Consider the following 11870-nt stretch of genomic DNA (forward strand, 5'->3'; position numbering starts at 1 on the left):
TAAAATTTATCAGTTGCTTTCATGCGATGTCACTGGCCATGTTTCTGTCCCTCAAGTACTTCAAGGTCATTGCAGTCTGCGTCTTCATGTTTATTGTCTCGCTTGCCTGTTTAATTACCATCTTCCACCTCCCAACCCCCCAGCTGTGCCCCAAATGATCACTGCTTTCTCCTCAGGTCTTAAACTTCACCTGGTCATTTTCTAAAGAAACGTGTCCTCACCACTCAAACATACACCCTTGCCACTCTCTAATCCAGTACCTTTCTCTAAACTCTTCTATATATAACTTCAATCTGGTATTATTGTATTTGTTCATTTGTTTTTATGTTTGTCTTCTCCACTAAAATGTCAGCTTTATGAACTCATGTACAGCTGCAATCCCAGTGGCTAGGCCAGTACCTGCACATGATGAATAATCTGTAAATATTTGTTGAATAAATGAATGAACTCATAGAACAAAGAATGGAAACTAGGTTATTGCAGAGTGCCCTTAATCATTTTTACTTTTACTTTATCTTATTCCTTAGATAGCCTTTAAGACTGGATTATTAAAGGTTTATTTTGGTTGCAAGAAAGAAACGTGCTGAGTGGTTTGGGAGATGCAGGTTTCTGCTCAGAGGGTAAGAAAACAGCCCAGGAAATCTTCTCAATGGTCACTCTCATATCTCAGTACTTTCCATGAAGGGGAAAGGTACAGCAGGCTATATACGAATCTCTCAGGACCAACAGTTCTGGAAACTAGGAGTCCCAGTCATCTCTTCTTCTCTAAGGTCAGAAACCATTGTTCCCTGTTGACCTGTATCTGCCTGCTGCTTTCATGGTGTGAGAGCAAATTGGACTGTCTTGTTTCTCATTCTCCACTGAGGGCCGCCCCTTCGGGCAGTCTCCCTTCAATGCTCCTTTTCAGCCACTCGTGTCTCACATGGTCAGCCTATTCATTGCAACCTTGGGATTAATCACCATCCCTGATCCACTCGGGTGTGGTCAGAATAGCAGAATGATGTGGTTTAAGTGATGCTAATTTACTGTAGAAAGAACTTCATGTGGCCACTTGTTCACAGATCCACAGAGCTGCATGGGGACGTGTCAGTCACTGCGAGTTCCATAGCTTGTCAAGAATAATTTTTTTTTTTTGAAGTTGAGGCGCTCAAGCCTCTGTCTTTAGAATACACCACTGGGAGTTATTATTCTCCTCCTAGAATTTAGTAAATCTTGGGAGCTCTCAATCTTTCCCCACTGGAAGGAGAGTTCTTCCTCCTCTTTTCCTGCTCCTCAGGATAACACTGCATACCCAGCAGGGATTCAGATGATCCCCAAACACATATCAGTTGATATCAGGAGACCCCTCTCTGCCACAACCTTGTACCCTGCAGGTTGCAGAGAATGACTGGCCTGTACCCGGGAGGACTGAACTAGGAGGCAAGTCTAAGAGTTTTATAAGGTAGAAACATAGGTGGTTGGACTAGGTGACAGAGCTCTTACCTTGAAATTGTGTACTGTGTTCTCTTTCTGTCTTTAAAGAAGATCCTGAGATAGCTCAGGCTGCACTCCTCAGACGGCTCTCCTCCCACCCCTAGGAGTGGTGGTTTTCTAGGGGTCTGACAAACGGCACAAGCTTTTAGAGCTTTGATTTTATTTAAGATTTTAGGGAAACCTTATTTTTTTGTCACTTATTCAACAGAACAGAATGTTAAATTTGCATGGATTTTAAAGTAACACATGAAATTGTATAGTTCTTTTATAATTGGTAGCCTATAAAATCTTTTTAATAAATAGAAAAAATTTCCAAAAGGAATTATTATATCTTTCACCCTTGGTTCACTAATACTCCAACAGATAGTGCCAAAGAGTGACTAGGCAGTGTTTATAAAGTTGGAGGAAAGTATCTCTGTCTGATGCTTGTCTTTATGTGAGCAGTGACAGTGCTGTTTCCTTCACTTGACTCATCATTGTTTATAAAAGTAAAGTAGGATCCTCTGGGTGAAAATCTTCAAAGTCATTGAGTGTTCCCTTTGTGAACAATTAGTTCTTTAGACCAGTTTGTTTGCCACCAACTTGTCTGCTTCTGTGGTAACGGATGGTTTCCATTATAAGGCTCCACGTGCTCCTCTGTGAAGATCAGTAAGTGAACGAAGGTGCACGGCTTCGCGGGGAAGAGCCCTGGAAGATGTGATGGGCAGGGGAGGCCCAGCATCCCGGGCCGCCTCACTTGCCGGCAGTTCAGTCGACTCAGCCTGATCATCAGACCTGCTGGTTAGATTGTAAACTTGTGTCAGGAAGAGCTGAGATGTGCCAGGCAGCACAGTTTTCTCAAATGCAAGTTCGGAAGTGGTGGATGTTGGTCATGGGACCTGCTTCTGTCCCCATGAGAATGTGATTCCCATACCTGTCTAGGATTTGGAAACCACACCTAGGAGACTTACAGAAAAGATAAAATACATTATTTCAGGGTCCTACTGAAGACTTACCAAAACAATCCCCTGAAATTTTTATTCATAGGCATATTTGGAAAAAGGTCCCTCTGGACAAGAGCCCATGCCCAATTGTATTACTGTCTTTAGTTCACCTGTCTACTCAGTGCACTACAGGCTCTTTGAGGGCAGGAAGCCTGGCCTTGCTCTGTTCTCAGACCACCATGCCCAGCACTTAGCGAGTGCTTCAGACATTTAAGGAATGAATGGATATGTTATGCTTATGATCAGTTTCCCAGGATAAACTAACCACATCCTCTGACATCTTGCAAAACTAATTCTTTTTTAATGCGGCTGTGTTTAGATTTTAAATTAGGCCTCAGAGGTGAAAGGCCAGTACCATTACTGACAGCTCATTTATCTAGTACACAGCACTCTGCTCTAAGTTATTGCCCCAGGGAAGCCCATTGCAATAGGGAAGTGATATCAGCCTCGTGAATAGATACTAATCTCTATTGTGACGGTCACTCTTCTCAGAAGCCACAGTGGCTGATACAGGTACAGTAGGCTAACTTCATTGAGGGTTTATGTGAAAATTATCAGTGAAATAGTTTATATCTAGCAACTTTCCAGTAGAACTCTACCTAGAATTCACTCCGTTTTAAAAAGTACATTTTAAATCATTTCTTGGCATATATCACTCTTAGTGGTATTGAATTCAGATTTGAAAGGAAATCTTGCTTCAGATCCCCTTTTTAAAAACACTTCTGTATTGTTTTAGAAAACTCTAGTGTTCCACATAATTACATTGGCTTCGGTTTTATTTAACGAGGACCCCATGACTATTACTGGAGTATAACCGTCATTTTAATATTGTTGATCCTTCTGTTTGTTAATTCTTCGTGCATAAGGATGACTTGGGGACCTTGTCTAATGCCAAGACTAAGCATAATTGCTAGTGTGAACAAAAGTTAAAGGGCACAATTGTCCACAAGTTATGCATTAAGGGTATAGTTGGCTGTACATCAGAGCATTTGTTAAAGGGAATAAAACAAGCTGAAATGACTAAACATTTGGCAGGAGATCTAATTTTGTCTCAGCCATTTTAACTATATTCCCTTAGATAAGGATTCTTGATTATGTAAAGTTTTGGGAACTTCCACAGTTGCTTACCTGTACATGTTGGCATTACATATGATTATTTTGCATTTAATATCTGAAGGTAGTTACAGTATAACTTTTCAGATTTTGAAGAGCAGCCTTGTAATTATACCAATATATCCATTATAAATTCAGTTCTGGAGCAGAAAGAAACTAAACAACTATTGGGTCCATGTTTAACCAAGAAGAAAAAAGCAGCTTTCTGGGATGAGTTATGAGTTTATAATATAATGGAATTTACATATTTTAATCAGTTTTTAGAATAACTTTTAGCTATTTATTTCTGATTGCTCAGTATCAATGAGGGAAACTACAGTTCTGCTTTTGTAGTTTTATACTGTTTTGCATCTCAGAATCCCTTGAAGTATGGAAAACCAAAGGAAAATAAGATTTTTTTTTTAAATGAGGAACTAGGAATTTTAAGCCTGAACAAATTTTGAAAGGCTAATCTATAAAAAGGAGAATTGCCTTCTTTAGCATAATTCCAGATGGAAGGAGGCAGGTCAACGGAGAGAAGTTAGAGTTTTGAATAAGTTTCAGATTGAGCTTGTTAATAAACTATATGCAACAATGACTGAGTTGTCATAGGAACGTGTAGTGAATGTTCTGTTCTGGACATTTTTAAACAGAGGTTAAAACCTGTCAGATATTTTATAAGGGGAGAAGAAAACCTACATTAAATCAACACTAAATGGCTATTTGAAATATGAACATCTGTAAATCTAATTTCTTCTCCCTTCTTGATCTCATTTATGAGGTGTGAATGCCTGCTGTGGCAGTAGATTGTGTCAACAATTATACTGATGGCTGAGTGCTGACATGAAGTTTAACCCACTCCCTCTCTTCTTACCTTAATTGCATTTTTATCTCTCAGTTAATGTGATTATATTCATATTCTTAGCAATGTCACCGTGTCTTTTTTTTTTTTAATAAAAGGAAGGAATATAAAGGGGCCTTTTAGAAAGCAACCATTCATCCCACCAGTACTGTAGAACTTCTACTATATGCAGGTGTCAGAAGCGAGGGGCAGAGTGTCAGAATTCATCCTGTCCCTGTGCCCTTGTTTCATTCCTTTCATCTTTCGATCTCCGTAGATAGCCCTGTAGCCCTGACAGGTCATCCTGAAATGAGACGTGCTGACCAATCAGAAATAAATAGCCAAAGATGATCCTAACAAATGACTAAAAGATATAAATTCCGCTATATTATAAGTCCATAACTCATCCCACAAAAAAGCATATGGGTCAAATAAACATTGTATTTTGCAAATCACGTATGGCTGAATTCAGGCCAGTAGCAATGTCCTTTTGACTATTACCTGGGCTCAGTCATAATTCTTGGCGAGGTCACACAATTTTTGTTTTAGGAATGAGATCAGCAACACACACTATGCTAGTGTGCTACTCAATCAACTTTCCAAAAGAAGCTCATAACCAAGAAGAAAGTAATAGCAGAAAAGATAGAGTCAATGAAAAAAATCAGGAATAAATAAGACTATGAAAACCAAGTGCATCATTCTGAAGGTTGCTTAGTCCAAAGTAAATCATAAGACTAGTACTTGGGTCTCATTCCTTGACCAAAGTATATTAATATATGTACTACTTTCAGTTTTAAATATCATGACTTTAGTAGGTCATGTGTTATGGGCATTCTAGTCCAGTAAAAAAGATAAATGAGGCAGCATTGTTCTATACCTGACACTTCATAGCCTTTGTATGTAGCCTGGGCATTCTGTATTTTAATCCCTAACCTATATTTGGTTGGTGAAATGTCATCAAACTTAATTTTTCTTCTTAAATACTCTATGCATTTTCAGTCATTTCTTCTTGAAAATAACTTGGACATATCAGCAATAAGAGAACTACTGTTTCCACCATTTGTCACGTGGCACTGCTTCTTTTTGTCCCTGTGGGCCTTGTCTACAGAGACAATTGCAGCGAAGGCCATGCCCCTTCCCACTACTCACCTCGTCCCAGTATTTAAGGTCACGGCAGCTCTTTCAGGTTTAAAAACTCTTCTTTCTTGCCTTCAGCCTTTATCTAAAAATTGACGTAAAAACAAAATTATCAAGGGATCCTTCTGAACAAAATGCTTTCCTTGCTCTAGCAGTGCTCAGGAAAACTGAGGCTAACTGCAATTCTGGCTCCTCAACATGGGATAACTATCATGCAAACCATGCTCCTTTGAAAAAATTCTGCTTTAGATGGCATCCTCTTCCATATATTGAACTTCTAAATCCATTTTGGTGTGCATGGGATATTTAGGTTCCATTTTATATTAACAACAGTATCTTAATAAAAACTGTAAAATAAGCTCTTTCTATGCTCCAGGAATTTACAGTGTGTTAAGATTGAATCTGATAAACACTTGTCTGAGAAGAGTTCTCTTCGAGTGTTGTTTTGGAAAAGACAATAAAGTCTGCTGTTTGGGTAAGGGCGCCGCCACCTTATACCATCTGGTGGGGAAATACTCCATGAGGGATATGGGATCAAAGTCATCCCTCTGGGGTTCTGTGGCACAAGAACTGAAGAAAGGGGAGATATGGCAGCTCATAATATGTCTTGGCCGTTAACAGCCATTAAACTGGGGTGAAGGGCACATTGCTTTTCAGCCCTTCTGCCTTCAGGTTGACTGGGTTGATGAGAAAGTGTTGACTAAAACTTTTCAGTTCTGTTTAGTTTCTAGCCACACTTGTTTTCTCCCCTCCTGGCATGGTTACAGGAAAACAGGTTTTGAGAACTTTATTAAACTGTTTGCTGGAGCATTTCATTTAGATATCGAGGTCCTTTCGAGGTAACTTGGACACCTAGAACTGAATGACTGCCATTCATCCTCCTCTATTTAGTGCAACATTTCCAACCAATTATAGCTTCATTGTGTTCAGTCACTAGAATAAAAAGTCTTGAAGTGTAATAAGCGATGACTTAAGGGCCTCAATGTGTAACAGATACCATGTTTATGAGCGATCTGTCTCGTAGGCAGGAGCAGTTTTTCACCTCTGGATGAAAAGGTGACTGAGGTGATCCATTTGTGAGCAGTGCCGACGCAGCCAGGTCTGGGTGCACTTGGAGCTGCCGTTCACGAAAATGAAATACTGAACTGAGGCATTCATTGCCCATTCCAAGAAATACAACAAAAAGGCCTGGATCTGTATTTCAAGTCTTGTTGATGCTATTGGCTTAGACACGTTCCCATTATTGGGTCTCTTTTGCAAGCCTAAATTTGAGCCTGAAGAATTTCTCCATATAAATGTCTTAAGTATTGCAGTGGCACATCCATCACCTTTTGGCTTTTGAATTACAAAGATAACCTTAAGATATGAGCCTTATACTGGGCAATGCAATACATACACAGAAAGGGTGAGCCTCCTTAGTGATGAAATCAGCCAATGCCCAAGAGGAAAATAATAGGCAGAAAGGATAGAGAGGATGAAAAAAATGATTCTTTTCCATTAAACTGTACGTGACGTGTATTTTATGAAGCAGGCATCAGCTGAAAGAAATATTTTTTCAACTAAAAAGAGATTGATGGTGAGGGAGAGGAAAAGAATGTAAGGAATCAGGGGATAAATGTGTATCTTATTCCATAACCATCTCCGATAATGAGAAAGTTGAAAAGCATTCCATTTGTGATTACCTCAAATGTTTCCTTGGACTTGGTGCTCTTAAAACTCTTTAATGTTGGGCTTCCCTGGTGGCGCAGTGGTTGAGAGTCCGCCTGCCGATGCAGGGGATGCAGGTTCGTGCCCCGGTCCGGGCAGATCCCACATGCTGCCGAGCGGCTGGGCCCGTGAGCCATGGCCGCTGAGCCTGCATGTCCGGAGCCTGTGCTCTGCAATGGGGGAGGCCACAACAGTGAGTGGCCTGTGTACTGCAAAAAAAAACAAAAAAACAAAAAAAAAAACCTCTTTAATGTTAATAATAGCTTTGGTTTTTTTAAAAGTGCATTTGGACTTCACACTTTATAATTTTCTCAATTCTAAGTGTTGTGTTGCTTATTTTCAGGTTTACCAAAGATGCAGGCCATTAGGAACTATACTGGAATGCCAGCCCCTGCTCTTCATGAAGGACCCCCGTTACACATCCAGGCAGGAGATACAGTTGAACTTCTGAGAGGAGATGCACACAGTCTGTTTTGGCAGGTACTATCCACATTACATTTTTTTAGATTTAACGGATGATTTATTACCACTTGGAGAATAAAGCTATCTTTAGAAACTGATTGTATGCTTTCAAGCTTCAGAAATTTTACATGATGTGAGGAAAAATATTTTTTATTAACCACCCTCAAATTTACTCACGCTAAAGTGGCAATGAGTGTTAGAACACTAAAGAAAACAGTATCTGTGCTATGAATCAGAATTACCATTTATATTAAGAATTCATACTTTGACAGAGCATTTTTTCCAAAAGTAGGACCTTGGGTATCATCTAATTCACATGGCTTTCACATATTAGCACTTCACTTCAGAGGAACTACCTTACTAGCTTGCCAGTGGCCATTTCTGGCCATATTTCGTTTGTGCCTACCCACAGTAATACCTGAAGCTATTACAGGTACCATGGGCATTATTTATGAAATAAATAAAATGTGAAAAGTAAGTGAGTATATTGATGTTTGCTGGTGATGAAATCTCTCTCATCCAGTTAGCCTGCTTTGGTTCAAGGGTTTTGTTAACTGAGGTAAATATGGTATAGTGATAAGATTTGATACAGCTTGATGGTAGAACATTGCTGTTCATTAAATTATTCTGTATTTTCATGTATATGTTAGAAATACTTCCCAACATCTTAAAGAAAGAGTGTTAAAAGTGTTGTGTGTTGAGGAAGAAAAGGGTGGGATCAACAGAAAGCTTAGCATATGAGTGACATTTTCTAGGGGTGAAGAGACCAGAAAAGGACTGTTAGATAATAATCCATTGAGCACATGTGTAAATGATAGCTATTTTGTTTGTACAAAACTATCTTATTGTCTGCCATCTTGTTATAGAAGAATGCCCCTAAGTTGGACATTTAGCTCCAGCCACATTTCAGTTTCTGTAGCCAGTGGCTTTTCCAGAGCTCCACCATCCTTCTTAAGTATCCTACTCTTCTCATACCTCATTCTTCCCAAAAAAGGAAGAGAGAGAATGACAGTCTTCAATTCTACTAACTCTTCCATCCACTCCTGCATCTCCCAGCCCAACCACAAGACAAACCTTGTGTACGCATAAGAGTCCTCTTACTCAAGGCTTACCTTTTGCTTGGAGTTTTCCATCCCACATTTCATCAGTTGGCTCTTGACCCCTACATTTTCAATTTCATTCTCTCCACTGGCTCCTTTTCTATAGCTTATAAATATGCTCAAGTTCCTCCTACCTTAAAATACATATACGAAACGTAAGGTAGATAGCTAGTGGGAAGCAGCCACATAGCACAGAGAGATCAGCTCAGTGCTTTGTGACCACCTAGAGGGCTGGGATAGGGAGGGTGGGAGGGAGACGCAAGAGGGAAGAGATAATGGGAACATGTGTATATGTATAACTGATTCACTTTGCTATAAAGCAGAAACTAACACACCATTGTAAAGCAATTATACTCCAATAAAGATGTAAAAACAAACAAACAAAAAAACCACATATAACTCAACGTGTTGTCTAGTTAGGTCAGTCTCCTGCTCCCTCACTCCCTCTCATTCTTCTCCCTCTCCCGTTCCCTAGCTGAACTTCTTGAGAGAGTAGTCTGTATTCAGTCTCTGCCTCCTTATGTCCTATTTGTAATGCAGTCTCCTGCAGAAACTACTCCTACTTGGATTACTAATGCCACTTAAAAAAAAATAACAACTACTTTGAGATATATAATCAGGTACACATACTTAAAGTGCAGTTGAATTTGATAAGTTTTGTCAAATGTATATATAAGTAAAAGCACTGTTAGTCAAGATGATAAAATCAGCCCCCAGAGTTTTTGTGTGCCGCTTTGTAATTTCCCTCCTGCCTCTGCTTCTTGCCCTTCCCCAACCCCCAGCCAACTGTGGTTCTGCTTTCACACTATGAATTTGCATTTTTCAGAATTTTATATAGTATATCATATAGTATGTATTCTTTTTCATATGGCTTCTTTCACTTAACGTAACTATCTTGAGATTAAAACATGTTACTTTGTGTAACAATAGTTCTATCGTTTTTTTTAAACTGCTTTACTGAGGTATGATTAACATACAAAAAGCTGTACATACTTAATGCATACAGTTTGATGAGTTTGGAGAAACTATCTCCATAATTTATGGCATAAACATACCCATCACTTCTAAAAGTTTCCTCCTGTCCTCTTTATTTTTTATTTTATATTTTGTGATTAACAACATTCAACATTAAGATCTACCCTATTAGGAAAGTATATAGTACAGTATTACTAACTATAAACTCTGTGCCGTACAGTAGAATTCTAGGAGTTATCCGTCTTGCATAACTGAAACTTGTACCCTTCACTACTCCATCCCCATTTCCCCCTTCCCCCATTCTTTGGCCACCCCTGTTCTACTCTCTGCTTCTATGAGTTTGACTATTTTAGATTCCTCATATAAGTACAGGAAAGACTTGGAAGCAACCTAAATATCCATCAATGGATGAATGAGTAAATTAAGAAAATGTGGTATATAACATAATGGAATACTATGCAGACTTTGAAAAGAAGGAAATCCTCCCCTTTGCAAAAACATGGAAGAACTTGGGCAACATAATGCTAAGTGAAAGAAGTTCTTTCTTTTTATTGCTGATTATTATTCCAGGTATGGGTTTAGCACAGTTTATCCAGTAGCCTATTGAGAGGCTTTCAGGTTATTACTGTTTGGGGCTGTAACAAATAATCCACTATGGGGAGGACCTTCAAGATAGCGGAGGAGTAAGACGTGGAGATCACCTTCCTCCCCGCAAATACATCAAAAATACATCTACATGTGGAACAACTCCTACAGAACACCTAATGGATGCTGGCAGAAGACCTCAGACTTCCCAAAAGGCAAGAAACTCCACACGTACCTGGGTAGGGCAAAAGAAAAAACAGAGATAAAAGAATAGGGATGGGCCCTGCACCTTGGGGTGTGAAGGAGAAAGGGAAATTACTCCCAGCAGCTGTGAAGGAGTAAAGTTTCCACACACTAGGAAGCCTCTTCACTGGCAGAGACAGCAGGTGGTGGGGCAGGGGTTGAAGCTTCAGAACCATGGAGGAGAGTGCAGCAACAGGGGTGCAGAGGGCAAAGCAGAGAGATTCCTGAACAGAGGATTGGTGCCGACTGGCACTCACCAGCCCGAGAGGCTTGTCTGCTCACCCTCCGGGACAGGAGGGGGCTGGGAGCTGAGGCTCGGGCTTTGGAGGTCAGATCTCAGGGAGAGGACTGGGGTTGACTGCACGAGCACAGCCTGACGGGGGCTAGTGCGCCACAGCTAGCTGGGAGGGAGTCCGGGAAAAAGTCTGGAGCTGCCTAACAGGCAAGAGACCATTGTTTTGGGGTACACAAGGAGAGGGGATTCAGAGCACTGCCTAAAGGAGCTCCAGAGACAGGCGCGAGCTGCGGCTATCAGCGCAGACCCCAGAGACAGGCATGAGATGCTAAGGCTGCTGCGGCCGCCACCAAGAAGCCTGTGTGCAAGGAAAGGTCACTATCCATAACTCCCCTCCCGGGAGCCTGTGCAGCCTGCCACTGCCAGGGTCCCGTGATCCAGGGACAACTTCCCCAGGAGAACACATGCCACATCTCAGTCAGTTGCAATGTCATGCTGGCCTCTGCCACCGCAGGCTCGCCCCGCATTCTGTACTCCTCCCTCCCCCCAGCCTGAGTGAGCCAGAGCCCCCTAATCAGCTGCTCCGTAAACCCCGTCCTGTCTGGGTGAAGAACAGACACCAGAGGACGACCTACACACAGCGGTGGGGCCAAAACCAAAGCTGAACCCCAGTAGCTGTGTGAACAAAGAAGAGAAAGGGAAATTACTCCCAGCAGCCTCAGGAGCAGCGGATTAAATCTCCACAATCAACTTGATGTACCCTGCATCTGTGGAATACCTGAATGGACAATGAATCATCCCAAAATTGAGGTGGTGGACTTTGGGAGCAACTGTAGACTTGGGGTTTGCTGTATGCGACTGACTAGTTTCTGATTTTTATGTTTATCTTAGTCCAGTTTTTAGCTCCTGTTATCATTGAAGGATTCGTTTATTGGTTTGGTTGATCTCTTTTTTTATTTATTACTTTTTTTATTTTCTCATTTTAATAATATTTTTTTATTTTAATAACTATTTTATTTTATTATTATTTTTCTTTC

At 40.6% G+C, this 11870-nt stretch overlaps 1 protein-coding gene across 1 annotated transcript in view; it reads left to right on the forward strand.

Annotated features, from left to right (window-relative positions):
• Positions 1-8955, forward strand: part of LOC112397808 (guanine nucleotide exchange factor VAV3-like) — a 304349-nt gene extending 295394 nt beyond the window's left edge. The window contains exon 20 of the mRNA XM_024742081.1: positions 7577-8955. Within this exon, the coding sequence (XP_024597849.1) occupies positions 7577-7752 (176 nt within the window). The 3' untranslated portion in view covers positions 7753-8955. The remainder of the gene's footprint in view (positions 1-7576) is intronic.
• Positions 8956-11870: the final 2915 nt, after the last annotated feature.

Source organism: Neophocaena asiaeorientalis, unplaced genomic scaffold (assembly GCF_003031525.2).
Source record: "Neophocaena asiaeorientalis asiaeorientalis breed wild unplaced genomic scaffold, Neophocaena_asiaeorientalis_V1.1 scaffold35, whole genome shotgun sequence".
Lineage (NCBI taxonomy): Eukaryota > Metazoa > Chordata > Mammalia > Artiodactyla > Phocoenidae > Neophocaena > Neophocaena asiaeorientalis.